A 25,054-nucleotide genomic window follows, 5' to 3' on the forward strand; every position below is an offset into this window, starting at 1 on the left:
TGCAGGTTTTTATGAATAATGTGGTCCCATGAAACCTACAGAATATTGTTATTCAATTATTATCATTATTAGCAGCAGTGGCTGCATGAATATACTTCACTGTATTCCTATAAAAGAGTGTATAAGTATCTCAACAGTAGTAAAACTTAAGGACTAAATAGATTAAATATAAAAACTCACATTTCCGTTTCAATTTAGCGAATTAAAGTGGAATTTGTGGAGAGAGCATGGGGCTTACGTCACTGCTGCACAGGGCTACGTGTCGACTACGTCATCACGTCCGTGCGTCCAACTCTTTCCGGTTCCAATAGCAGCCATCTTGTTTCCCCTTGCTAGCTAAATAAAATAAATAATACGCTGAGTCGGACTTCACCTCGAACCCGTAAAACAAAGTGAGTAAGGAATTAAATTATATGTTGTGTGTGGAGGTTTTGCTTTTAAGCAGCCCGCGTTGGGTGGAAGCGGAGTCCGTTACTTCCATTGTTTTCATTTGCCTGTTCTTGACCAATAGACGATTGTTTTGGAAGATGAACACAGGCGCCATTTCCCTCCCCGCGCTCTGAGGCGCTTATTGGTGGCCCGCTGATGGGATCACGGGTGGGTCGGGAAACTGCCGCTTTGTGTCCACCATGTTGGCTCTCGCCTTGCGTGACAGTCACGCGGACCGGCCACTTCCAGCTGGGGCCCCGAATGGCGTCAGTTGCAGAACGAGCTTAGCCCCTAAAAACCTTGATTGGTGGAATCTAGTCCGAGGTTTGATTGGTCTGAAGGACACATCCAAACGTTGTCTTTATTGGTTAGGCTGCTTCTTCCCAGCTCCGGGAAGCTGTGCAAACTTTCATTTGATGGCAGGACACGTTGACCAGTGATTATAGTCACACTCACTGCGGACGGCCACCTGTGCTGTACAACAGTCTCCATCTTTAGCATGCTAATATTATCTTCGCATACGATAGCATGAAGTCAAGCTAGGTGCCGGTGCTAAGTGTGTGTATTTAGTTTCTTTCGCGGTTTAGCGGCAGCCGGCAACGATGCAGTGGTTTTCAATGTCGCTTTTATCCTGAATGATTTGTCCGAGGGATAAATAAATACGGGATTCCATCTGCTACACTGGGATGTTCATCGGTTTCGTTGTCTTCTGCACTTTATGCTTTAACTTTCTATAATGTAGCGACCCCATTTAAATGCGCAACCGAATTAAAGGCTGGTGTAAAGTTGCCTTATTTCCAGTATACATGCTCCATATTATATCTGTACATCTGAAGTGTGTCTCTGTTTCTAAGTCGGTGTGAGCGACTCTAGTTTCGATCAAACTCAAATGAACATAACGCACGTAGCTCAAATCAAGATAACACTGCAGACACATATGTTATTTGTATAGCGCCATTGGATAAAATACGTGATCCCAGGGGACTTTACATAGTAAGGTCGAGACATAAAAAAATATAAAGCAACAAGACACAATGGTCACTAAGCATTGAGCAGTACTTTAGTTAGCATTTTAAAACCATTATTTAGCCCAACCGAAATGTATATTTAATCTGTCTGAAGAACAATACAACCTTTACTGCCTATCCCCACATAATATATAAATATATATATATATATATATATATTTAAAGTGATGTGGAGTTTTATATTCATTTTCAGCAGAGGGGCCAGATGCTGTAGTTGGTTTTAGTACTGCATTTGATTAAGTTGATAGATTTTAGTTTTATCTTCACTTCATAGTTATTTTTCTTCAGTGTATTGTGTTGCATTATATTTACAACCTGATCTGAGTCATTTGTGTGCAGTCAGTCAGCTAACCGCCGGTGTGCGTGCAGGTTTGTGGGTGAATGCATGGCCTGGTCCGACTACCCTGAGGGTGCTGTGTATTTATGAAACCCATAGTCTGGCTGGTGGAGGTTTATCTCTAAACAGCGTCAGTGAGAGCAAACATGTCCCCGCTACGGGCAGCACAGGTCATGGGAAGGTCTCATTCGTACGGTGACCTTGCCAGGTGTCATTACTGATGCATTTTGGGTAGCTGAAATGCACCTATGAGGAGAACTGCTCTGGCAAGGCGCCACGCTGAAGAGATTAATCTTTGTGCCGCTCTGCTCTAATCATTAACCGGATGGCTATAGTACCGGCTCTAGTCCCAATGCTCCTCACTAAAATAGAAAAGGAACATTTAGCTTTGTTTCTCTTGAGTCTGTCTTGTTCTCTCACCCTCTCTCCACTTGTTCTACCCCTCCCATCCTGTAACAACTCTCCTCTCTGTCCTTCTCCATCCTTCCGGTTCCCCTCCCCCTCTCCGTTTTTCATTGATGGGACAGGTTTGCTCTCCTTCTCTCCCCCTTTTTTAGCTCAATGTCTTTCTCACTACAGTCAGAATTTGCAGTAATATTGAGCATAAAGCTCGGGCCATGCCATCATCCTTTGCCCAAGTCCAAATCTACTCTAACCAAAATGTCATAACATCGCACTTTAACTTTCTGCACCTTCTTAACACTGCCAGCTTAACATCTCTTAAAGTGGAATTACTGATAGTCAGTGGTGCATTGAACACCGCGAGTGTTGCACGTGAGCAGCAGTGTCCTGCCTTGGTGTTCATAAGTAAAGGTTACTGTGTAGAAAGTGGGCACCTTATGCAAGTGGCGAGTTAACAAGAAGGACATTGTAGGACATTGCTGACATGGTTTTTTGATGGTGTTTTAATTGTGGAAGTTGCTGTTAGCGGAGGATTTGGAGTCAAGACAAAGGTGTCTTTGTTTACAGACTTTCACCCATATCTCTTGAGTCTTGTTTATCCACAAATAGGGCGAGATTCAGTTGCACCCCCCATCTCTGTTCCGTGAATGCTCACGAGTCAGCTGATTCTTTTTTTTTTTTTTGCAAATCTCTGCTATGATCTGTTATGCAGTATTTCGTTTTTGTATTAATTTAATCAACACCATGATTAGGGTTTCATTGGATTCATGTTGCAAGTTGTATAATTCTTTTCCCACGACTCATGAGAATTTGTTGCATTAAGTCTAATTTATCTAATTCATATTCTAAATGAGTAATTACTGACCATGCATGTAGACAATTGTTCTTCTCTGTGAGCATAATATTAAGAGTGGAATGAATCTCATAACAAATAGGTCGGTTAGAGGCTAGATGTGGTTTGTACCTGTGGCCGTCAGCAAGGATGAATGACAAAAGCAAGGACAAAAAGGTGCACGTGTGTGTGTGGATGTGCATGTATGTCTTTGCACACGTATGAGACAGCGAGTCTGGATAGGATGCTTTGTACTTTAAATCATGTGGATGCAACATGCGGCATCCATTCTGGCACTTGTTTTAGCCAGTGAGGGCCATCGTGGCCGCCTGCATCACTATGCTCTCAGCCTATAGCGGCAGAGAGGGGGCGGGGCAGAGGGAGACATTTAGTTTGACATTGTAAATAAGCAGAGAGCAGTTGTCAGAGAGCAGCCCGTGGAACCTTTCTCATCTTTTCAGCCGCAGGGGAGGCAGCCACCGCCAGAGGACAAACCATGCAGAGGCAAGCCACTACGAACCTACTCTCACACACTCCCCAAAGAGCTTTTCACAACTTTGTTTGCTCTTTTCCACCTTTCTCCTCTCTTCTCTCTCTTTCCCATTTATTTTCCCTGACCCCTATCCTGCAGCTCAAGGTAACTTAGAGCAGGAAGTTGGCTGTCGGTAAAGGGGGTTGGGAGTAGGAAATGGGAGGAGCAGGCAATGTGTTAGAGCTGACTTGTGTGTGCAGCAGCCAATGGCATAGGAGGAACCTGTCCTCTTACTGGTTGCAAGTGTAAGAATGAGGCGGGAGCCGGCTGTGAGGCGGGGCTTGAGTATCATGTAGCATGCTAGATTGATTACTCTTGAATGTTAAAGGGGAAGGAGGCTAGAGATTGCTGTTGTGAGTCGGGAGTGCCGCTGTACTGTTTGCCTGCTGTTGCCTGCTGCGGTGCCGGGCTCTCTGTTCCCCCTCGCCCTCTTCTGTGCGCTGGGCCAGGGGTCAGCTCAAAGACAAATGCACAGGTCACTGGTTAGAGAGAGGGAGAGGGGTTAGGGGGTGTAGAAGGCAGAGAGACACAGAAGGTCAGCGAGTTGGAGGGGACTTGCTCAGAAGAGAAACAGGAGGGACGGGGGCTGTATGTTTGTGCAGGAGGAGGACGCTGGGGGGCTGCTGAAGGAGACCGGGCAATGTGTAAAGGGAGAGTGGGAGAGAGAAGGGGGAGGGGAAGAAGAAGGGGGGGGGGGGGGGGGGACTTGCTCTTCTCTGTGTGTCCGGGCTGAGAACCTTTTTAAAGCCATCCAGTGGAGCCAGTGTGCCTTTTGTCTGTTGATACGATCAGGGGACTGCAGGAAGTGAAGGAGCTTGAGAGTTTTTCTGTCAACCTCTGTGCCTCTTCTTCCTGCTGCTGCTGCTGCATGCGCTCAAGGAGACTTGAACAGGGCTATCTGTTTCCCTCTGCTCTGCTCTGCTCCGCTCCAACAGGGCAGACTGTTCACCATGAAGGGCACAGAGGTAAGTCCGTTCGCTGAAAAAACAAACCTAGAGAGAAGACTCGTTAAGTTGGCCATGCTTAGATTTTCTGAATAAATTCCTATGATCTGCTCACTTTCTGATGTTTTCTCACTCCATCCTGCCCGGCAGTGATGAGACAGTGTCTGTCCTTTACAGCTGTCCTCAGGCCCCCTCCCTCTCCCGTCCTGTAGTTCTCTCCTTGAAAGATTGGAGTTGTGCTTTGTGTGTGCGTGTGCGCTTCTCACCCATGTCCTTCAGTTGTCACTTCACTACAGCGTAGTTTTTTTTCTTCTTTTTTTACAAAATGGTTTGAACAAACTGTGATATTTCTTCATGTTGTATATTTTCATCCAATCTCCCTTCAAGAAACAATATTCCGTCTATATTTGTCACTTGTTGTGTTTTGAATTTGGAGCGCCACACAGACAAACACTGAACCCCTCACTCTGTATTATCGGCCACATAGAAGTGTCAAACTCCAACTCTCTGCTTAGTTGTGCTTCACTATCTTGTTGCTGTTGATGTCTCAAAGGCCCTGTAACATCAGGATGTTTGTCGGACTCCGCGTTTCAATCCCTTGTTTTTTTAGTGAGCTCCAGACAGTGACGCAGAGCTGAGCACCAAAGATGGCATCCAAGTTGAAAGGAGATTTGTTGTATATTGAGAACTCCGCGAGAGGATATCTCTCATTCTTGGTGTCAGGGGTCTCCAGTGGTGGAGGTGCAGCTGGTTGCAATGACCTCAGGCCCCTTCCCCGTGCCAGGCGCCCAGATGGGACAAACTGTCAGTCTGTCAGCTTCAAGGGCAGAGGAGGCTTATAGTTTGATCTGATCTCTTCTGATGGAATCTGTGGAGGGTGCCTCTCCTCTCACTTGCCTCTGACTCCCTTTCTCTCCCCTCCCTCGCTTCTTAATTGAAAGTTTCCATTGGTGCCTTTGACAAAACAAACTCCCATTGGGGGGAGAGAGAGAGAGAGAGAGAGGGAGATAGTGCGAGAGGCTGAGAGAGGGAAACTAAAAATAAACCCTAAGTTGAAGCCCTTGCTGCCAAATCCCAGGGATGGCTGCTGTCTGCATGAGATTTGAATATCATCTGTGCCCTTCGTTGTACCGTAGGCACAACCGGGGAAGACAGAGTAAACGAAACACGCAAACCACTTAGAAATTGCCAGGCCTTTTATCTTATCACTAAGGTGACCACTACTACCAAGCGTACGCTCTTTTGTCCTTGCCCCCTCTCTTTTTACATGGGCACACTGTCACTTAGGCCTGTGTGTGTGGCTAGCCAGGGGTAGTCAGCTGTGTTCCAGCATGTAATATGCAGGTAGCTGTAGCCCTGCCTACTCTGACGCGAGGGACTGGGCCTAGCATTGGATGAAGGTCACAGGAATGTGAGATTGGCTCCCTGCAGTCTCTCTGTCAGCAACGAGAAGGAAACGTATAGCCGGGGATGAGAAGCGAAACTCAAAGGGGGATACGGAACACAGCTAATATGTAAAGTATGTGATGTTTTCATTAAGCTTCTTAGAAAGTACAAGGCCCGAACCACTGGGGTCACTTAAGTGCTGCAGTGAAAGTTGAAAAACCTGTCCTTTTCTATCCTCCCCCCCGTCCCTCCCCTTCTCTCTTTCATCTAGCGCTCCCTCCCTCCTCCCTGCTCTGGTCTCCCTCTCTCTCTCTCTCTCCTCTGTTGAATGACCTTGGGAGATCAGTGACTAGCACTTCCTGGAGTTGGCTTGAAGCAGAACCAAGGGCAAAGTTTGCAGGGGCTGTTTGGTCAACTGGATCGGTCCAGCCGAGCCGAAGGGATGTTACTCTGTGGGTCCCAGAGAGCACGTCTGTTATTATAACCCCGTCCATTCACATTAAATCAGAAAAAATTTGCAACAGCATCTGTGAAAATGTGATGCGATTTCCGGTAGTTAATCTGTAATTTCTGGCTGGGAACTTCATGTTTATTTCTCCTGCCTCAGTAGATCATTAACCCTGCATGATGTAACTGTGCCAGTGTGTTTGTGGCATTGGTGATTGGGTTCATCAAGGTGAACACTTTAATAGTACAGGATATGTAAACTTGCCCCCTTTGATTTATGGCCGTCATTTAAACTGAATGTTTATCAGAATGACATTTGTAGCATGTGCTGTTTATTCTGTCATTTTAGAGACAGTAGATCAGAATAAAACCGTTGTGGTAAAAGCTGTATGTGAAAGATTCAGTGGTTCAATGATATATTCTGTTAAACAGTGATGGATGTTGTTTAAACAGGGCTACATTGCTTTTTTCTGCTTAGCCGGCCAGTTTAAACCTCGCAGACGTCAACCTTTAGTGACCTTCCTGCAGAACGGTCCATTCTGCATCACTGACAGTTTCACAGCCTGTGGAAAACTGACCTCTTGCTAAAGACATGTCCGTTAGCTGGTATTAAGTCCTTATAAAATTACTTTAGCTTGATATCATATCGCTGAATGTAACCAGTGCTTATGGGTATATATGTTGTAATCGTTAGTAACCACAAATAATAAATAATGCGGGAGGGTTGTGTTGGGTGGGGGCTCATCTGTGCCTCTTCAATGTCATCATACCCTCCCTCTGTCATTTGCCAGCACAGTCTCCCTAATCCATGTATATGAACAGTCTCTGTTGTTAAAAAGGAGTTGTAAAGATTTAGGTCTGGAACTTATTCCAAATGCAATTAACAATTAACAATGCCCTGGATTAAAGATTAATTGAAGGACTACACTGATTCATTTACAGCAACAGCTTCTTTGCCAATGAGGTGTAGAAATTCTCACTAGACAGAAATTATATTTGGCACCCTTTGACACTGAGTTTCTCTAAGTCAGGTCTTCTTAAATGCACGTCCTCTTTAATGTGAAGTGTCCACCCTGCTTGAGGGAAAGATCTGTGATGAAGTGAATTCTTCTTCAGCACAGTGACCTGTGAGACTGAATGTTGGCCCTTCTTCCCAGACTGTAACTGCAGAACATGTCACCATAACCAAATACCAATTAATCGATTTACTAACCTTTTATACAATTATACCTATGTATGTGGAGCTCCAGGCTGAAAATATCCTTTTTTACTAATCTTAAAGGACAAATGAATACATACATGGTTAAGTGATATTATCTTTTTATTTTTCCGGTCTTCTGCGTGCATTGATCAGGTTTATTTGGACAGGAATTGGAGGCTCACGTAAAGTGGTATGATGTCAGGGCTAGAGCGAGTCGCTGATGCTGCTGTGAGTGGCCACTTGATGTGACGTGCGAGGGGGAGGGAGGGAGGGATGAGAGCGAGAGAGGAGAGATGCAGGACTGGGCCAGGAGGGAACAACATTAGCGCTGATTCAGCTGCTGCAGGCAGAGCAACATTGAGTCTCCCGGAGAAGTTGGGCAAAGGGGATCAGGTGAAAGTAAGTAAGACAGAGGAAGAGGAAACGCAGAGAGAGATGGGAAGCACTGGAGAAGAGACAGGGAGAGCGATAAAGAGGAAGAGCAAGTTGCTGCGGTGGAAAATGTTGACAAAGCGCAGACATCACGTTTGTCCTCAAAGACAGACACACACACACACACACACACACACACACACACACACACAGAGAGCATTGGAAACCCAACACCGGCCTCTCTCTGTCTAAATGACCTGATGAAGGACAACAGAACCGCAGGGAAGAGGAGAGGAGAGTTGGACATTGCAGAACAACAACACGTACCCTAATATAGCCTACAGGACAACGCAGCATAGATGAGCTTGTCACGTTTGACACAATGATGCACTGTATTAGGAAATAAGAAAAGTATAAATGAAAGTACATTTGCAGACACTTTATCTGTAGTAACGTACACTGCTGACAACAGGTAGTAAGAAGAGGACCACTGCAGATAAAAAAAGCCGCCTTGACACTGACTTTTTCCCCCGCACCATTTACAACCTTTATAACACTGACATTTATTAGCTCTCAGGGAGTCTCAAAATTACATTGATTTTCTCTGTGCAGTGGATAGCCCCACTCAGTGTGTTTATTTGACTGGTCTAGACCCAGACCATAGAAGGTGTTGCATAAAGTCAGCAGACGGCATAATGTTCTCCGCCTGTGTGTTAGACGTTCTCCCACACAAACTTTCCATTGATGCGAAGGCAGGGGAAATATGGTAATATTGATATATGGTAGGTACAACACGCTATGCTTATTGCGGGAGCAACACCCATGGACATGTTGATACCTCGCCCCTCTCTCTCTCTCGTATGTTCAATCTTTTCTGACACTGACTCACACTCTCACCCTCCACCCTGCTGCTGCTGTGGTTAGTGCGTGGCTGTGTATTTACATTGAAGGTCATGGGGTCAGAGAGAGGGGGTTGTGGTGCATGTGACTTAATAACAGCTCTGTTTTTAAAGAAAGGGCAGGAGTTTACGAGAAGTGAGGCATGTGTGAGAGAGCAGAAGGAGCTGTGGTGTGAACCCTAACCCTGTTTTTTTTTAACTAATCGAAACAATTGCTGTTTTAACTCCTATCCCCCTCAATGTTTCCATGGTAATTAGCAAGATGGTTCCCTGTAATGCTGTTAAGTGAAATGCCTAATTATTGTTTCTTATCAGGCTAACTTGTTGGAGAGTGCCGCACAAACTGGCAGAACAGGACAGACACACAGGGTTGAGTTGTTCCAAATTATCACAAGATCGAGTGCTGATACGGGTGGTCAAATACCATTTAGCTAGACAAAAAAATTTGCATGGTCATGGTGCCGCAAAGTGCACAGAGGCTGCACAAGAACTGGTTGACGTTAGTTCAACCAGCGGGCAGAGGAAGAGTAACTACAATTCCCGTCAGTCATTTCTGCCCCATGGAATGCTGGGATTGCTCTACTGACTGCATGATCTCAATCAACCTTGAAATGCAAGTGGACGCTGGAGCGTCCGGCAGAGCAGGGGAGACATTGTCAAGGTCAATCACTAGCCTGGCATGTCATAGCTTCAAGCGGCCTGATTGATTTATATAAAGCCACCCCCACTGCCATTCTGCCTCATCGATTTAGGTTTCTCTCTGTCAAAAAACTGAACGACAGAGCAGGATGCAACAGTGCTTCTCCTATATTATTCAGTATCTTCCACAAATGCCAGAGAACCAATCTTACCTTTCAAAAATCAATCCGGTAAAGGCTCTGCATTCGTAATTAGCGATTTATCGGTGTAAAATATTTATAGCTGCACTTAACTGGTCGAAAAAAAGGAGCCAATGTGGACCCAAAGTCAAAACAGTCCCGTACAGCACTACTGTTACAGAACGTAGAGACCTCAGGTGAAGTGTTTGAAAAGCTGTCTTTTTGTATTGTGTCACTCTGTCAGTTGGACCGGAGCTGCAGCCATTCATGCCTGTTGGCCCAGAGTGAGAAAAGAAAGAGAAGATAAAGAGGAGACACCCCCCTCCTTTTTCTCCTAACACTCTTTTTCTTTGTACTGTCACGTCTCTCTCTTTCCCTCCGTGTTTCCCTCTTTCTGTCTTGTTTGACCCACATAGCTAGGTTTGCACAGCAGTCTGACTGAGGCCCTGTCTGTGTCTTACCTCCCCCTGTTAAAGCCTTTGGCACTTTGTCTTTGCTGGATAAATGCTGTACCGGACAAGGGACAACCCCTCCCCTCAGCAACACACACAAACACACTCCGTCTCTCTCGAGTACCTCCACACACTCGTCTCTTGTTCTGCCCCCCAGCATTTACGTGTTCTTCTCCCTTCTTCTGGACCTACTGAGGTTGGGAGAAAAGCATGAGAGAGAAAGAGTGCGATCCAGACACGCCAAGCTTGGCATGCTCAGACAGGCAGGCCAATATTCCCCAACCAGATTCCTGGCATGCCATAGTAACCTGCTGGCTCCTCTTTCAAACTGTCAGACCCCTTGTACAAGCAATGTTTTATGTCAACATGCATATCTGTGTAACAGCCGTTTCATTTCACTTTACAACTTTTTATGAGTTTGCGAGCGTCTACGTGTGTTTGTTCACGATGTCCATCCTTAAAAACAAACTAGGACCTAGTTGTTGTCACAAGATAGTTACTCCATGACACAAACGCACATGTGTCCTCACTGCATGGGGTCACAAGGAGCAAGTGACTTGCACATGACATGCTTGTGTTTGCAGAGGAGCTGCAGCTATGTGTCTAAGTTTATAGAGCCATTCACAATCAAAGAGTGTGCAGCCAATCTGGTGGTGGGTTCTCGGGCATGTCAACATCCCACAGTGACAAGAATAGAAATGTGTTGGGACTCTATTTTTGATTTCACTGTATATTATAATTATAGGCTGCAATAGGACATGTGTTTGTGACACTGGGGAAGCACTCTTGGCAGTACAAGGCCGGGCTTGGACTGACTGTGTCTTTTCTTTGTCATGAGCATCTCTGATTCGTCACGTCTTTGTTGACGTCTTTGCGTTTTCTAATAATTACCTTTTCTTTGTTTTCTTCCCCTCCCTGTGACCCCGTCATCTCTCCATGCAGCAAAGTAGAGGATGTCTGCGGATGCGTTTGGAGCCGGGGGCAGCGATGCCCAGCAGACCTTGCAGTCCTTCTGGCCTCGTGTCATGGAGGAGATCAGGAACCTGACTGTGGTACGTTTCGCCCAAGGAAACAGACGAGACATTCTCAAACCTAATAAATTCAACACTGAGATTCAATGGTTTGATATGATTTCAAACAGACATAAATGTAGATATTAAAACAAGTGTGCTTTTTCTGTTCATAAACTAACAGTCGTCTGTTGCTTTCAGAAGGATTTCCGTGTGCAGGAGTTGCCTCTAGCCCGAATCAAGAAAATCATGAAGCTGGATGAGGATGTCAAAGTAAGATCAGAGCTTGAATGAATGACGGAGTATGTGTTACCACTGCTAGGCTGCCCCCGGCATGGACCTAAGAAGTTAAATCCACTGCAAACATTTTTATCATTACTGCAGAGAGCACTTAGAAGAAAATTGGGGAAAAATAGTACCAAAGATAACCAGTAAAGCTTTGCTTTGGTTTCGTAGACAATAATTTAAACAAATGTAATTTTACTTTTATGTTCTTACTTATAAAGCACATTTTAATGCCTTAACATTTCAGTGTGTGAGATTTAGGTGAAAGGAATATAAATTTATATTAGGAGTGGGTCCGCTCTACGTAGGAGAGGCGGAGCATGCCATGTTTTTTTAACAGGAGCCCAGACTGGACAAACTAAACACCTTTTGAGTTTTCATGACAACTGAAGGTTACCACAGGTTTTCCTTAATGTTTGGAAGGGGAGGATAAGGTGAGGGCTATTCAGCTGAAACATGCTACTTCACCACTAGATTTCACTAAATTCTACAGACCGAACCTTTTAAGGATCATATTCCTAAATATGGCGTTCCTCCTCAGTCACCTCAGTGCCCATAAAAAGCCTGCTGCACTCAACAGTGAAGAGTATTTTATAATGGAAGGATATTATCATTTGTTTGTTCAGATATCCTTAGTTGATCAGTGGCATATAGGGCTTGTGCTAACGAGCTCAGTTCAAAGGGACTCACCCATCTCCTAATATTTGTCAGTTTCATTCAACTAGACAGCTACTTGCATGAAGGAGTGTCAGCCAGAATATCACCCAGCGCTCCTCACAGTCTCTAAAGAGAAAGCCTGGGAACATGTATGTGTGTTTGTGTCGTGTCAAGAGCATATCCTGAGTTAAGCAGCAGCTTAAAGCGGTAAAGAGATCAGGAGCTCACTAGCATATCTGAAGACAGGACCCTTCTGTCAGCTCTGATGCAGCAGCTTTTTCTGCATGTGTGCAACCACATGCGAGTCGTGGCTAATTATTCCAGTTCACTTCCAGCATTTAAGCTTCACATTCATTCTATACACTTAACTAATTATTGCCAGGGTTGGTCAGAGTTCAATGCCGTTCAGTTCAAAGAACTTCAAGCCAAAGCCGTTAGACCTGCAGACCAGTGACTTAACAACGAAGAAGAGCTGTTTATAGGGATGAGTAAGGGTTTGAGGTAATTCAAAACTGTAAAAGCTGATGACATTCTATTACTTAGCATTATCTTCTGTTTGATTAGTGTTGTGGGTTGCAGCACCTGTGAATGTAATGCAGTCTTTTTTACTCATGTGATTCATGTTGTAGCTGATGTGTGATGATGTTTAAAAGTTTGCAGGTGTGTTAAACTAAATGCAACTCCATCTCCATGACACAGATGATCAGTGCAGAGGCTCCGGTTCTGTTTGCCAAGGCAGCTCAGATCTTCATCACGGAGCTCACACTCAGAGCGTGGATCCACACTGAGGACAACAAGAGACGCACACTACAGGTCAGTGACTTGTTTTACCCTGATCCGATCGCCCTTCTCCACACTTCAAAGTAGCTAGCCGTTCTGTGTTAGTTTTCTCTCTCTCCACTCTCTTCTTAAGCAATTTCTTTCTAATTTCTTGGAATTGTCACATCCATCTTTTGTAATGATTACATTACTATCACTTGTTTCTCTACTTTCTGTAAATATCCTTATTCTGCCACCTTCTTCTTTTTTAATACTTCTCTCATTCCATGCATATTGCTTTTTAGTCCCTTTCATTTGTTGCTTTGTATTCCTCTGTGTGCGCAAACAAAGATAGGCCTCAGACAAGTAGCCCCTTAAGTACTATCCCCCTGCTTAGTTCTTTCTCCCTCCTCTGACTTAAAAAAAAAAGCCAGGCGTCCGCTGGTGACCCACTTTTTCCCTCTTGTGCCATTTTGCTTGCTCTGCTGTCCCAAAGTTGAATAAGATGGACTCTGGAATGATTTAAACGGAAAAGGGAGCAGAGAGATTGAGAGTGCTGATGGAAGCAGTTGGGAAAATCAGGCTGGAGTTTGTCTCACCTTGATGTCAAGAGGAGAAAACTGTGGGGCTGAATAGCTCTTAAGTCCACTTTAGCCATTCACATACCTCTGAGAGATAAGCAGCCATGGATATGTGTATATACCAACGCAGGTTGAAAAAGAGATTGGAGAGTCTTAAACTGAAGACCTACTTTGGAATAGTGTTCACTTTTCTGACGTCTGAGTCCTTTTTTTTAGCATCAAACGTGTTAGAACTCGGCAGGTTTACATGTTAATTGCATTTTACACAACAGATGTCACACGAGGAGCTTGTGACATTTCACCTCATGAATGTGTGATTCGTTTCTGTTTTAAATGGGAGAAAATAGTGCCATCCCTTTCCACATGTTCCCACACACATGCAGGAGTGCCCCCGTATCGGTTTGTGGAAGAGGGCACGCAAATTGGGGTCACCATAGCAACACTCATCAATAGAACAAGTGTAGATGTGACCTGGTGTTACCAGATATTAATCAAGCTGCTATAAATAGAGTCTAGTGCAGGGAGGGCCACAATGGGGGTCCTGACGGCCAATATCCTGTGGAAAATTCCACAGAGACAGCACACTGCTATGGATATAGGAGGGTGGATAGCAGCAGAGCGTGTGCTCACTACGGCAGGCTGGTTTTATTAAACTGTTTGCCTTCATTCATGGTTAAAATCTTGTTGAACTTATCTAGGGCGACAACTATTAGTTCAAATATTGAATTAGCGATCTGCCAATAATTTACTTGATTAGCAGTTTTGTGAATTGTAAAAAGTTCCCATCAGAGTTTGTTAAAGTGACTCATTGAGCCTGTACAACAGTCGGAAACCAACATATATTAAATCTTCTTTCATAGAAGACTAAGAAAACCAACAAATCCTCACACATTATCTCTATAGTTGACAATTAATTTTCTGTTGACTAATGGATTCAGCTCGAGATGTATCCTGTTTTCCTTTGAGCTTGGCTGTCATATCAAATACCTGTTATGACACAACTGAGAACCTTATTTAAATTCAAAGGTAGCCTCATGTGTGGCTATTTTGAGATGCCCTGAGGCACGTTTATATATAGGTTGCTGCATATGTTTAGTTATCATAATTAACCCCCGACCTAATCTTTTGACCTTGTGTGTCTATTATGATTACAGAGGAACGACATTGCCATGGCAATAACTAAGTTTGACCAGTTTGACTTCCTGATTGACATCGTGCCCCGGGACGACCTGAAGCCCCCTAAACGACAGGTAGGGAAGCACACACTTTTAGTTTTGTTTTTATGACCTGCACAGTCATTGGCACACACTGTTGGTGTATCCAAAGTGCAGACAGCAGCGCCGATCATTTGGGTCTTCATCTCAGGAGCTTTTCTGATGTTGGCAACCTGGAGAGGCTGTAAACATCCTTGACTGGAAGCTGGGACACCGAGGGCTTTCAGTCGGATGTTTGCAGCCTCTTATTGCCTCTGACAGCCAACAGCTACCTCCGTGTGGCTACTAGTTGGATCAGTTAGTAGCTAATAGTTACTAGTACTCTCATGAAGTAAAACACATCCCTTCCCAGGAACTAGTTTTGCTCAAGCAGGAGATTGATATACTGTGTAGAGGTTTTGTGCACCAGATGGAGGGGTGAGATATTTAAATTTGTTTGTCAAGTAGACTGTCCCCAGGCATGTAAACATCCTACACTCTCAGCTGTGTTGTCATGGAGCTGGGAGAGGGTTGTTTACGCTTCTGGTGATGGAGAAACCTCATCAAGATGAAGCCCTGCTCATTTATGAGACCGAATGACACAGGTCAGTGTTCACCGATAAAAACATTTTAAAGAATTGGTAGACGAATTGGTTCAAGCCCCCATGCCATCAAACATTTAACCTGCTGATCTAAGTCTGAGTCTTTAGTTTTATTATGGAATTAAAACATTGGAGTTACAAACATTTTAGCTCCTGGCTTGTCAGAGTTAAACATATGTTCAGCGTTGTCCAGGCCGGCGGTGAATGGTATTGACCAGTATGATGCCTGTAATGGAGCTTACATCCAGATTACATTACTCCTCCTCGGCTACATCCCATCAGTTATTTATCAGAGGGACTCCCTCTTCCGTTACACCTGCAAAAATAATTCATGGAGATGTAATGGACTGATAGGCCTTCTTCTGTTTGTGTATGTGTGTGTTTGTTTTGTTTCTCATCTTCAGGAGGAGATGCGTCAGTCAGTAGCTCCTGCAGAGCCGGTGCAGTACTACTTCACCCTGGCCCAGCAGCCCGGAGCCGTGCAGGTGCAGGGAACACAACAAGTGCAGCAACAGGGCGCACAGACGGCCACGACCATCCAGCCTGGACAGATCATCATCGCACAGCCACAGCAAGGACAGGTACTACTTGCACCTTGTTTTAAGAGCTCTCCACAGGGTTTGCCACAAAGCACTTCGTAGAACAAAGGACACACACATAATTAAAAGGGCAGCTACTAAATTCAACCACAGCTGTATTATGAGAATTACAGGCATTATTATGACAGTGTGAAGAAATACAGCCAATAACTTCAGAACTGCACTGCAAGAAAAATATAGTGCATCAGTATCCTAATAGGGTTAACTGCACAAACCCGTGCGTGTTTGTGTAACGATTGGAGGATTACCTCTCTCCGGTTGTGTTAAGTAGCACATTCTAAACTCCACTCACTCCTGGGAATCGTGCTGTAAAAGGCTTTTTGCTGGCTCATCGCCATGCCTGGCTTTATTGACATTATTGGAACCTGATCAATCTCACCGCAACCCATTATCTTTTATTTACTTTTACAACTTATGTTCATAGACATAAAAAAAACCCTCTTGTGGTTGATTAAAATGTCGGCTATCAGGTTAGATGCATACATTGTTGTATTTCTGAAATAATGTTATTAACAATGTTTTGCTTTATACATGAAATAAATGTTTGATTATCTTAACAAAATGTGAATAATCTAGTACAGCTACAGAAGAAAAAGCTGAAAGAAACCAAAAGTGGAAATCAATAACTGTTTCTTAATGGAACCTCTAGCCCACACACACACACTCACACAGAAACAGACAGACACATACTTACTCACACAGAGCCGACGAGCGGAGAGGAATTCTCCACAGTGCTTCATTTAAAACAGTAAGATAATAAAAACACATAATTAGGAATGCATTCAGTAATCTCTCTTTCTAATGATCTCGTTCCGATTACTTTTGCTCGTAAGCGCCTCCTCTGACCAGCTTAGTCTCTGCACGTCATGTAGCTGTGCTGCTGGGCTGCTGTGGTGCTTCATGCTGCTTCAGCAGACTGCCTTTAGCTGAGCTGTCATTGTCAGTTAGACCTGGCCTGATTCACCAGTGCTGCTGCTGCTGCAGTCCCCGCTGAGTACAGGGAGGTCACACTGTGACACTCACCTTACATAGACCTAATAGTAGTCTATTTACAAGGTAACACTTTGAAAGAATAGGCCTTTAGGTACTCTGTGAAAGCTTAACATTTTTTTAATCTATTTTACTGACTTCCAGTAAGTGTTTGCAATCCATCTTCCGTGTGTTACACAAACATGAAGTGTTCCTTGATATAAAGAGATCAGGATCCCGTCAACTCCATCCTCTTGGGTACAATAGATTGGTGGAGTGAGTTGTTAGCACAAGGCCTTGTAGAAGTTTGAAGAACATAAAAAAGGGAGTTTTGAATGGTGAAAGGTTCACCAAATGTCTCATAAGACATATGAAACCTAAGCTGGCTTAAACCGGACCTTATGTGTTTTTTTCATTTTACTCAGCCTCTCTATCATTTCTCTTGTTTTACTTGCACATCTCATGACCACGCTCGCAGGTGCTGTTTCCTGCTAATGTCACTGTTTTGCTGCATTAGCATTGAAGCTCTCTGTGTATACACTCCGCATACGCTTGCATTCATGTGTTAGGCTATTGCTGCCGCTGCTTTTCTCACTGTGTCTTTCTCTTATTTTCCCATTCTACTCTGGTCGGCCATCAGATGCTGCAAGGTGCCACCATGCAGCAGTTACAGCAAGTGCAGGTGCAATCACAGGGCACACCCATCACGGTAAACACGCATGCACAAATGCTTTTTAAATCTTCACTAACCACTCACAAAGACAGATAGAGGCCAACCCTCCTGCCTATGAGCTCTGTCCTGCTCAGCTGACTGAGGTCTATAGAGGAGGAAGCAGCATGAGATCAGGTGACCTTTCCTGGATAGTGTGACAGACAGAGGAGAACAAAACCTGCATTGTCACCTTATGTCCCCATTTTGTTTTTGTCTTTCTGATGATCTTCAAACTGACTTTTAATACTTAGGGAAACATGCTTTTGTCCCTCTGGTTAAAATCACATTCCAGGGGAGGTTGATCTCCAGGGCCTTTGCTTCATGTCTGTCTTACACTACAGGCCTTTACCAGGAGTTGTCCAACAGCTAATGTTTTGCTTCTCTCTCTCTTTCTGCTTCTGTCTGCCCCTTTTCCTGTTTTTTCTCTTTTCTCTTTCCTCTCTTTTATTTTCTCTCGGTCAGAGTGCGCCGGTGGCCATGCAGGTGGGTGACGGCCAGCAGCTGCAGATCGTCCAGACCACAGCTCAGGGTCAAGCTCAGGCACAAGGCCAGGGTCAGACTATGCAGGTGATGCAGCAGATCATCACCAACACGGGAGAGATTCAGCAAATCCCGGTAAGAAATGGCATCAGGCAGGAACAGAAAACGGATAGGAGCTAGGGGAGAGGTTGGTGATGGAGCAAAGAAGGTTAAGCAGTGCATGGAAGGGTCAGGGAATTGCATGAGGCAAAGGATGGATCAGGTTTAACAGATTAAATGGCATAAGTTAAGCAAAGTCTGTTTGCTGCAAAAGATGAGATATGATAAGACTCCATTAAACCCGAAGCAGTGTGGGGTTTGACACTATGGGACTCTTTACTATCCATCCTTCAGTGCATTGATAGGAGTCATCAAACATACATTTTATTAACTTCACCAGGGGAAAGTGAACGAGTCGTGCTGCTGCTTTCTAGAGCAGGAAAATGGCTGTGACCTCTGCGGTCGAAGGACCTTTTCTCTTAATCGAGCTTTGTCTCCCCCTTGTGTTGGTCGACCGCAGGTGCAACTAAACACGGGCCAGTTACAATACATCCGTCTAGCTCAGCCTGTCTCCGGAGCACAAGTGGTCCAAGGACAGATTCAGACTCTCGCCAATGCCCAGCAGGTAAATCAAGTTATCAATAAAAAGAGCATCCAGAAAGTAACTCCTTTTTTTATTGCTGAATTGTTCAACTTTTTTTTGTTTTTGTTTTCAGCTCACACAGGCAGATGTTCAGCAAGGACAGCAGTTCAACCAGTTTACTGATGGACAGGTAATAGTTTCAAAAAATATATCTAGTATGTCAATGCTAGATTTATTTCCCTGACTCACTGTCATTTGTAGCTTGTTGGTATTTTTTGCATTTCTCTTTTCAACTTGTGCATTCAGCGAGCTGCTGACATATGCAAAATGACACTACTCTAACTCATATTAAACCAGGAATTCCTCACAGAGATCAATGCCAAAATAGGCATTAATGAGTAATTAGTAGTTTCATCAGACTGATTATAGTCAGTATTTGACAGAAATGTTATGTAATGATCATAATTAAATGTTCTATACCAGTGGTTCCCAAACTTTTTACAGTCTCGTACCCCTTCAGACATTCAATCTCCAGCTACATACCCCCCCCGACGCACGTATACAGCCTATAACACTTGAAACTTTGAAATTGTCAGGGATTTCAGGACTTATAATAATCGTAGATGACAAAATAATGTCATCTACGAAATTCTTAAGGATCAATTAATCGATTGTCGATTAATTATGCCCATCCCTAGTTTTGACTAACGGTCACTAACCTACCTGTAACTTTTTTTGGCAGTGTAATTATTTTGCTGAATATGGGTATTTTTGGCAATGCGAGTTGGCTATTCAGACTATTTAATATTGCGCGATTATTTATAGCTCAGTTTGAAAATGTAATGGGCTTTTTCACTTTGAAAACGCAGATAAAATGTTCTCCCCACGTACCCCCTGAACCACTTCGCGTACCCCTTGGGGTACATGTACCCCAGTTTGGGAACCGAGGTTCTATACTAATCAGATAAAGGATGCTTTGTCCTACCAGCTTAATGTAACCAACAACGTGTGAAAATCCAACGACACGTAAACCCTCAACTCCTCTGTCTCTCTGTTTCACAGCAGTTGTATCAGATTCAGCAGGTGACCATGCCAGCAGGACAGGAGCTGACCCAGCAAATGTTCATTCAGTCCACCAATCAGACAGTTGACGCACAGGCCACGCAGGTCAGCACCGAATGAGCCCAACCAGGAACCTTTACTTCAAACCCACACGACAGACATCCCACACGCACCAGCCCATGCGACGCAGAAGGACGCCACCAGTCTTCACAGAGGATGCTCGACACGCCTCGATTTTAAGCACTGCTCCCTTTAGATGAGGGTCCTGTAATCTTGTAACAAAATTAGAACACTGGATCACAAACCAAAGGGACACTGATTGACTCTTTCAAAAACGCACGCTTCGATTACATTTTGTACTTCTGCCACCCACATCTGTAAAGACTTAATGCATCTCCTGCCCCAGTCTCTCCATCAACCAACTCTACCCTTCTTGTCTTTGTCTGAACTTAAGTATTTAAAAAAAAGAGATTCAAAAAAAGTGTTGAGCTTTATTCCCGCCATTGTTCTCCGTTTGGAAATGAATTCGAAAAGTTTCTGTCTCTGTGAACATGATCTGGTCCGGGGGCCTCTGATTGACGGAAGCCGTGGGTTTCTTCATTCTCCCGTCACCTCCTGCTTTCCCCTCCGGTGACGGCGTTAATCATCCCCTCTTCATTGTTTGTCATTTATTGATGAATTGAATGAAGCCATATACCTCACATATCACTTTTTGCAGCAAAGAAGAAGTTCAATGATAATGATGATTTTCCTGTAGTTTCTGTGTTGTGTTATGTTCCGCAGTGATGAAGCATGACTTTATGTTGTAAGGGCTTCGACCTGTTCCTGTTACCTGTGTGATCGGTCATCGCTTCACCTCCATTGGTTTTCTCTGCTCACTGTCTTTGTTCGCCCCTCTGTCTTTAGAGCGGGGACGCTCTTCTCCGTCTCTATGCAGTTTCACACATTTCTAACCGGGTGGTTTTTAAGTCTTGTGCCCTGGTTTAAGTCTCATGTACAAACTCATGACTCCATCTGGAGAACCCCCCCCCCCCCCCCCCCCCCCTTTTTTATAGAAACTTTTTTCAATTTTGCTTTTCTTTTTTGTTTTGAAATGTTTGGCCTCATATCTTCCCCGTGATTTTTTTGTACAGTAATGATTATTATCAATGTTCTTATTGTTATTTTTGCATGTAGTTCCAACTGCCAGCATGACATGCAATAGATAGGTACAATGTTTTTTATTTTTGACGTTCATTTTTGTAAACAAACTGTTTTTTTCTTTTGTGAGAAAAATAAAATAAAAATCATGACTTGTCTAAAACTCCTGTGATGTATTTTCGGAGTTTGTGGCGTTGAGAACTGAATTGTGTGTGTTTGTTATTGTCCTGTTTTAGGGGAGTTAACCACCTTGTTATTGGTTGGATGGTAGTCAGGGAGACAGGAGGGAAATGCTTCAGCTCCAAGCTTCAGCCCACTACTCTATCTCCAGGTGGATGCATCTCACCACCAGTGCCTTAAATATTATTGCTTGTGTTTGCACAATATGCGATTAAGATTAATTTTAACTATGGTCACAAGGAAATTCTTGTGGCTTTAATTGTGTTGGTGTGAGGCCTGTGCTGTGTTCCCAAATGGCCAGTGGAGGGCAGCACTGATCTAATACACTCCATGCCACTGATGTACTGTACCAGGGCACCTGATTTATTGCCTAACACAGGTGTACAGTTTTTCACCGGCGGCATTGTTTAATGAGTGCGGACCTATCCAAAGTGCACAGCTCTACAATTGTTTGGCAAACGTGGAATCAATACCCCCCCCCCAAACAACACTATATGAAAGCCACTAATCCTATTCCTGCTGCTCTCCTCAAGCGCTGGAACAGCTTCATGGGCCACAAAGGGCAAGCAGTTAACAATAGAGTCACGAGTTATCTGACTGGAGACCGCTCAGCTCCTACAGATCAGACTGCATTCCTTATCCGACCTAAATCTTTAACAGCAAGGGAAGTAATTATGACGGGACAGAAACACTGGGTTTGCAGAGCGATGCTCTGTGCTCACGCTTCCCCGCTGCAGCCCGAGTTAAAGGTCAAACTTAGCATGGCGTGAGTCAATGTTCAAAAGTTTCAAGTGTCCCTTTGATGGGCTTTGTAAAAAATGAATTTTCCCCACCCATGCACCCACGTTGACCGGCTGCCATACAGATGTCTAGGTAAGCCCTGGTAGTCGAAGTCACAAGTAAACATTACTCAAACCGGAGGGCCAGTCCTTAATCGACTTAATCACCAAACAATAACTCCATTAATGAGTGCAGACTCATGCTCGGCTCTTTCTAATAAGAGCAATGAGGATTGTGGGAGTGTTTGAGCTTAAGTCAAGCATGCAAAGGATTGTCTGGTGGTATTTTTCTTGGCTGGCCCGTCTGGTCAGATCAAGGCAACCTCGGCCAGATGAGCTGAGCCTGACTGGCTTGGCTGCTCCTGGCCTGGATCTTGTGATTGGGCCACAGCACAAAGTGTTGGCCTCACACTCAAGGAAAAAAACTTGACAGGAGAAGGATGTTCAGGGGGTTTGTGTGTTTATTCCGGTCTTTGTGATGTTTCGGGAGTTTATCACAACATAATACAAGCTTGTTTTCCCAGGTCCTGACAATACAGTGTTGTGTGAGAATAATGCGACAGCTGGGGAGCTCCGTCAGCAACAGAACTGCCCTGTTTTTCAATACTTGAACAAATATTTTACATCAATTTATAAACTAAGGAGTTGGTTAAATAAAGCCTGAAAGACTGTTTTTAAGGGTAATAAATTGTTCGCTATAGTATAAAAGAAAGAATTGCAGAATCTGTTATTGATTTGAGTTTTTGTTAAATCATGTAAATGTAAATAAAAGAGGCCGATTGAAGTATCAATTCCTGGATCGCCCAATTTGAGCCTCTCACAGAGACAGATATCAGTATCTGCCTTTAATACCTGCTGTTATGAACACTTTAGAAACACTGAAGAAAGGAAGTGCATTTCCTGTTTGCCCTTTTATGTAAAACATATTTTCTGAAATGAACATCTACATATTTAGGTGCTTTTGCTTTTCTTTATTTATTATAGAGTTTATGGTTAAACTGCTAAATTCCAAGCATCAATTACTTTTCTTTGTCATGATGATTTGATATCAACATCTTCGGACTCAGCCCCCCAAAATGCACACGGCTTGAATAAAAGATTCAAAAATATTTATTTAACTTAAATTTGCAACTTTAAAACAACCTGAATTCTTTGAATTTCAGGGCTGTTTCTTCCAAGTCGACTGCAACACATGCATTATACTGTCAAACCCACGCACTTCATTAGTGTGTCTGTTTAACGATTGAGTGTGTATTCACTCAGTCTTTTAATAGCTCCGAGTTGTGTGGTTTGAGGTTGTTTTTGCCGCACAGAGGTGAGGTAGTGTCTACGCTGCGGTGCCCCTCCACCCAGTCCTGAATGGTCGTCAGTGACATGCAGCAGAAGCTCGCTGCCCACTCACTCTCTTAAAAGCACTGAGAGTGGTGGTGAGCTACAATGGGGCTTCAGAGCGCTCATGAATGAGCCACACAGCGAGGTCTGTGCCTGACTTACTGTAACTTCCTGACTCCTTTCCTGAGTCTCTGCGTGTCGTGCTGGACACTTGACTCATTCATGTTGCAGAGAGCGTCACAGTGATGAAGCTGCTTCCTGTCTACATGACAGCTGGAGTGTGTTGCTCAACGGGAGGTTCTGGCTCCCAACACGGGACTGTTTGAGGGGACGTCAATCTAATCCCAACAACAACAACCCACAACAAACGATGTCTCAACATTTCATCCGACCCTCCCTGCTCCCGTCTTCCCTCTGAAGTCTTCCATCAGATAAATAAAGTCTGTGTAAAAGAGAAGGAAGCAGATGAAACAGCAGAAGAGAAAACAAAGGCAAACAACATTGTGGCGTGGGAAAGCCATTAAGGAGTGTAAGTAAACGTCCGAGTGCGCAGCGGAAACACAAGGGTGGTGGGGGGGTTGTACGGACTGAGTTTGCACTGTACTATATGTAGTACACAATTGCTGATGTGAGTATTTTTAAAGTTCCCCCTGAGTGGCTGTCGACTCCAGCAGCTCAGTGGGCTCTGTGGGGCGTGAGTGAATGCTCGGAGTGAGGAGTGCAGTGGAAAAACAACAGAGATGGGAGAGGTGGGCTTCAAGTGAACAGTCACCTCCTAATGCCGGGCCCCTGTGGCCCCCCCTCCAGGTCATCCCTGCCTGTAATTCCACCCGTGGTACACAAGCTGTTGATGAGTGCCACAAAACCTGGTTATACAATTGTGCGAGCTTCTCCTTGTAGCATTCTTGAATTGAACCGTCCATTCCACATTGACGGTTTTACAGCCTTTGACCTTGCTCAGCTGTTGTGTGTTGTCACACGCGGCCTTTAGCCCAGAGGCCGTGTTTGATCCCCCGGCCTGGCCTGGCCTGGCCTGGCACTACTGAATGAAAGTAACACTGGGGCAGGGCTGCCGCTGTGAGGGGGAGCGTGGCTTTGCCTCAGCGAAACTTTGATGTAAATCCCAGAGGGTCCAAGCAGGGCTCCTCTGTCCATCAACACCTCCTTCCATTGCCGTCTGTCCCTGACCTCATTTGGACTGCTGAGCCACGGAGAGGAGAGGCTAAACCATCGGGAGGAGGAGCAGTTACCACTATAGCAGAGGGAGGGTTGTAGTGGGAGATCCCCAGTACAGGATGTTGCAGTGTTGATGTTCTCCTGCTTTCATTGTGGGGTAGTCAGGATTCACAGGACTCTACTCTCAGATGGAATAAGATTCCTCTTTCTGTTGTTTACGTCTGTGTTGCTCTTCAAGAACGCAGAAATATTTCTCTCGCCTTTGCTGAGACTTGCGGGTGTGGAAAGTTTCCACTTTGTCCCTTTTAAAAGCTCAGTCCTCACATTTTCACCACATCAATTAAGTTCAGATATAAATATATATATTATATTAAGATTTATGTTCACATTTTTAAATACCAACGCCAGCACAGTATCCAAATTTCTGTATAATCTTTTAGAAACAAGTTTTTAAGTAAGTTGTTTACTATTTCATTATAGAATGAGTCAGTGGCGGATCCAGAGTTTTCTTGATCGGGGGCCATAAAGGGGGCCACAATTTACACAGAGGAGCCAATTATAAGTCCAACACCCAAGCACAATTCATGATTCAGTAAGGTGCACATTTACGTCATTCATTGTTCACTGTCATCTCTCAAGCTTTGAACAAAATCACATATCATGAATATATTTTTATTAATTGTTTAACCACATTGTGTTTTGGGAAGAAGTTTTTAAAAATGAAATTCTTTAAAAGTTGTTATTATTAGCGGTGTTAGTAAGTGACTGTTTTTAAAGACTCCTGACATGACAGGGTTATTTCAGGGCCCAATCAGATTTCCCTTGGTACCAGTTCCC

The 25,054-nt window shown here is 44.2% G+C and overlaps 1 protein-coding gene across 10 annotated transcripts; it reads left to right on the plus strand.

The window, feature by feature from the left end:
• The first annotated feature begins 272 nt into the window (after positions 1-272).
• nfyc (nuclear transcription factor Y, gamma) lies at positions 273-20,037 on the plus strand. 10 transcript variants are annotated; one of them, XM_053446222.1, is made up of 11 exons: positions 273-392; positions 11,022-11,131; positions 11,291-11,362; positions 12,731-12,844; positions 14,526-14,621; positions 15,571-15,747; positions 17,375-17,443; positions 17,909-18,061; positions 18,486-18,590; positions 18,682-18,738; positions 19,611-20,037. In XM_053446222.1, exons 2-11 carry the CDS (start codon positions 11,033-11,035, stop codon positions 19,728-19,730), a joined length of 1,062 nt encoding a protein of 353 aa, XP_053302197.1. In that variant the 5' UTR covers positions 273-392; positions 11,022-11,032; the 3' UTR covers positions 19,731-20,037. The 10 variants fall into 10 exon arrangements, with proteins under 10 accessions (XP_053302197.1, XP_053302201.1, XP_053302206.1 ...); XM_053446226.1 differs by having other exon boundaries at positions 11,294-11,362; XM_053446229.1 differs by lacking the exon at positions 273-392 and adding an exon at positions 3,375-3,532 and having other exon boundaries at positions 11,294-11,362.
• The last annotated feature ends 5,017 nt before the right edge of the window (positions 20,038-25,054 follow it).

Source organism: Pleuronectes platessa, chromosome 18, assembly GCF_947347685.1.
Source record: "Pleuronectes platessa chromosome 18, fPlePla1.1, whole genome shotgun sequence".
Classification (NCBI taxonomy): domain Eukaryota; kingdom Metazoa; phylum Chordata; class Actinopteri; order Pleuronectiformes; family Pleuronectidae; genus Pleuronectes; species Pleuronectes platessa.

Coding starts and splice junctions, on each gene's coding strand:
- nfyc (XM_053446222.1), top strand. CDS start 11,033: ATGTCTGCGGATGCGTTTGGAGCCGGGGGCAGCGATGCCCAGCAGACC. Junction 17,444..17,908: donor CACAGGGCACACCCATCACG/GTAAACACGCAT, acceptor TCTCTCGGTCAG/AGTGCGCCGGTGGCCATGCA. Junction 18,062..18,485: donor GAGAGATTCAGCAAATCCCG/GTAAGAAATGGC, acceptor GGTCGACCGCAG/GTGCAACTAAACACGGGCCA.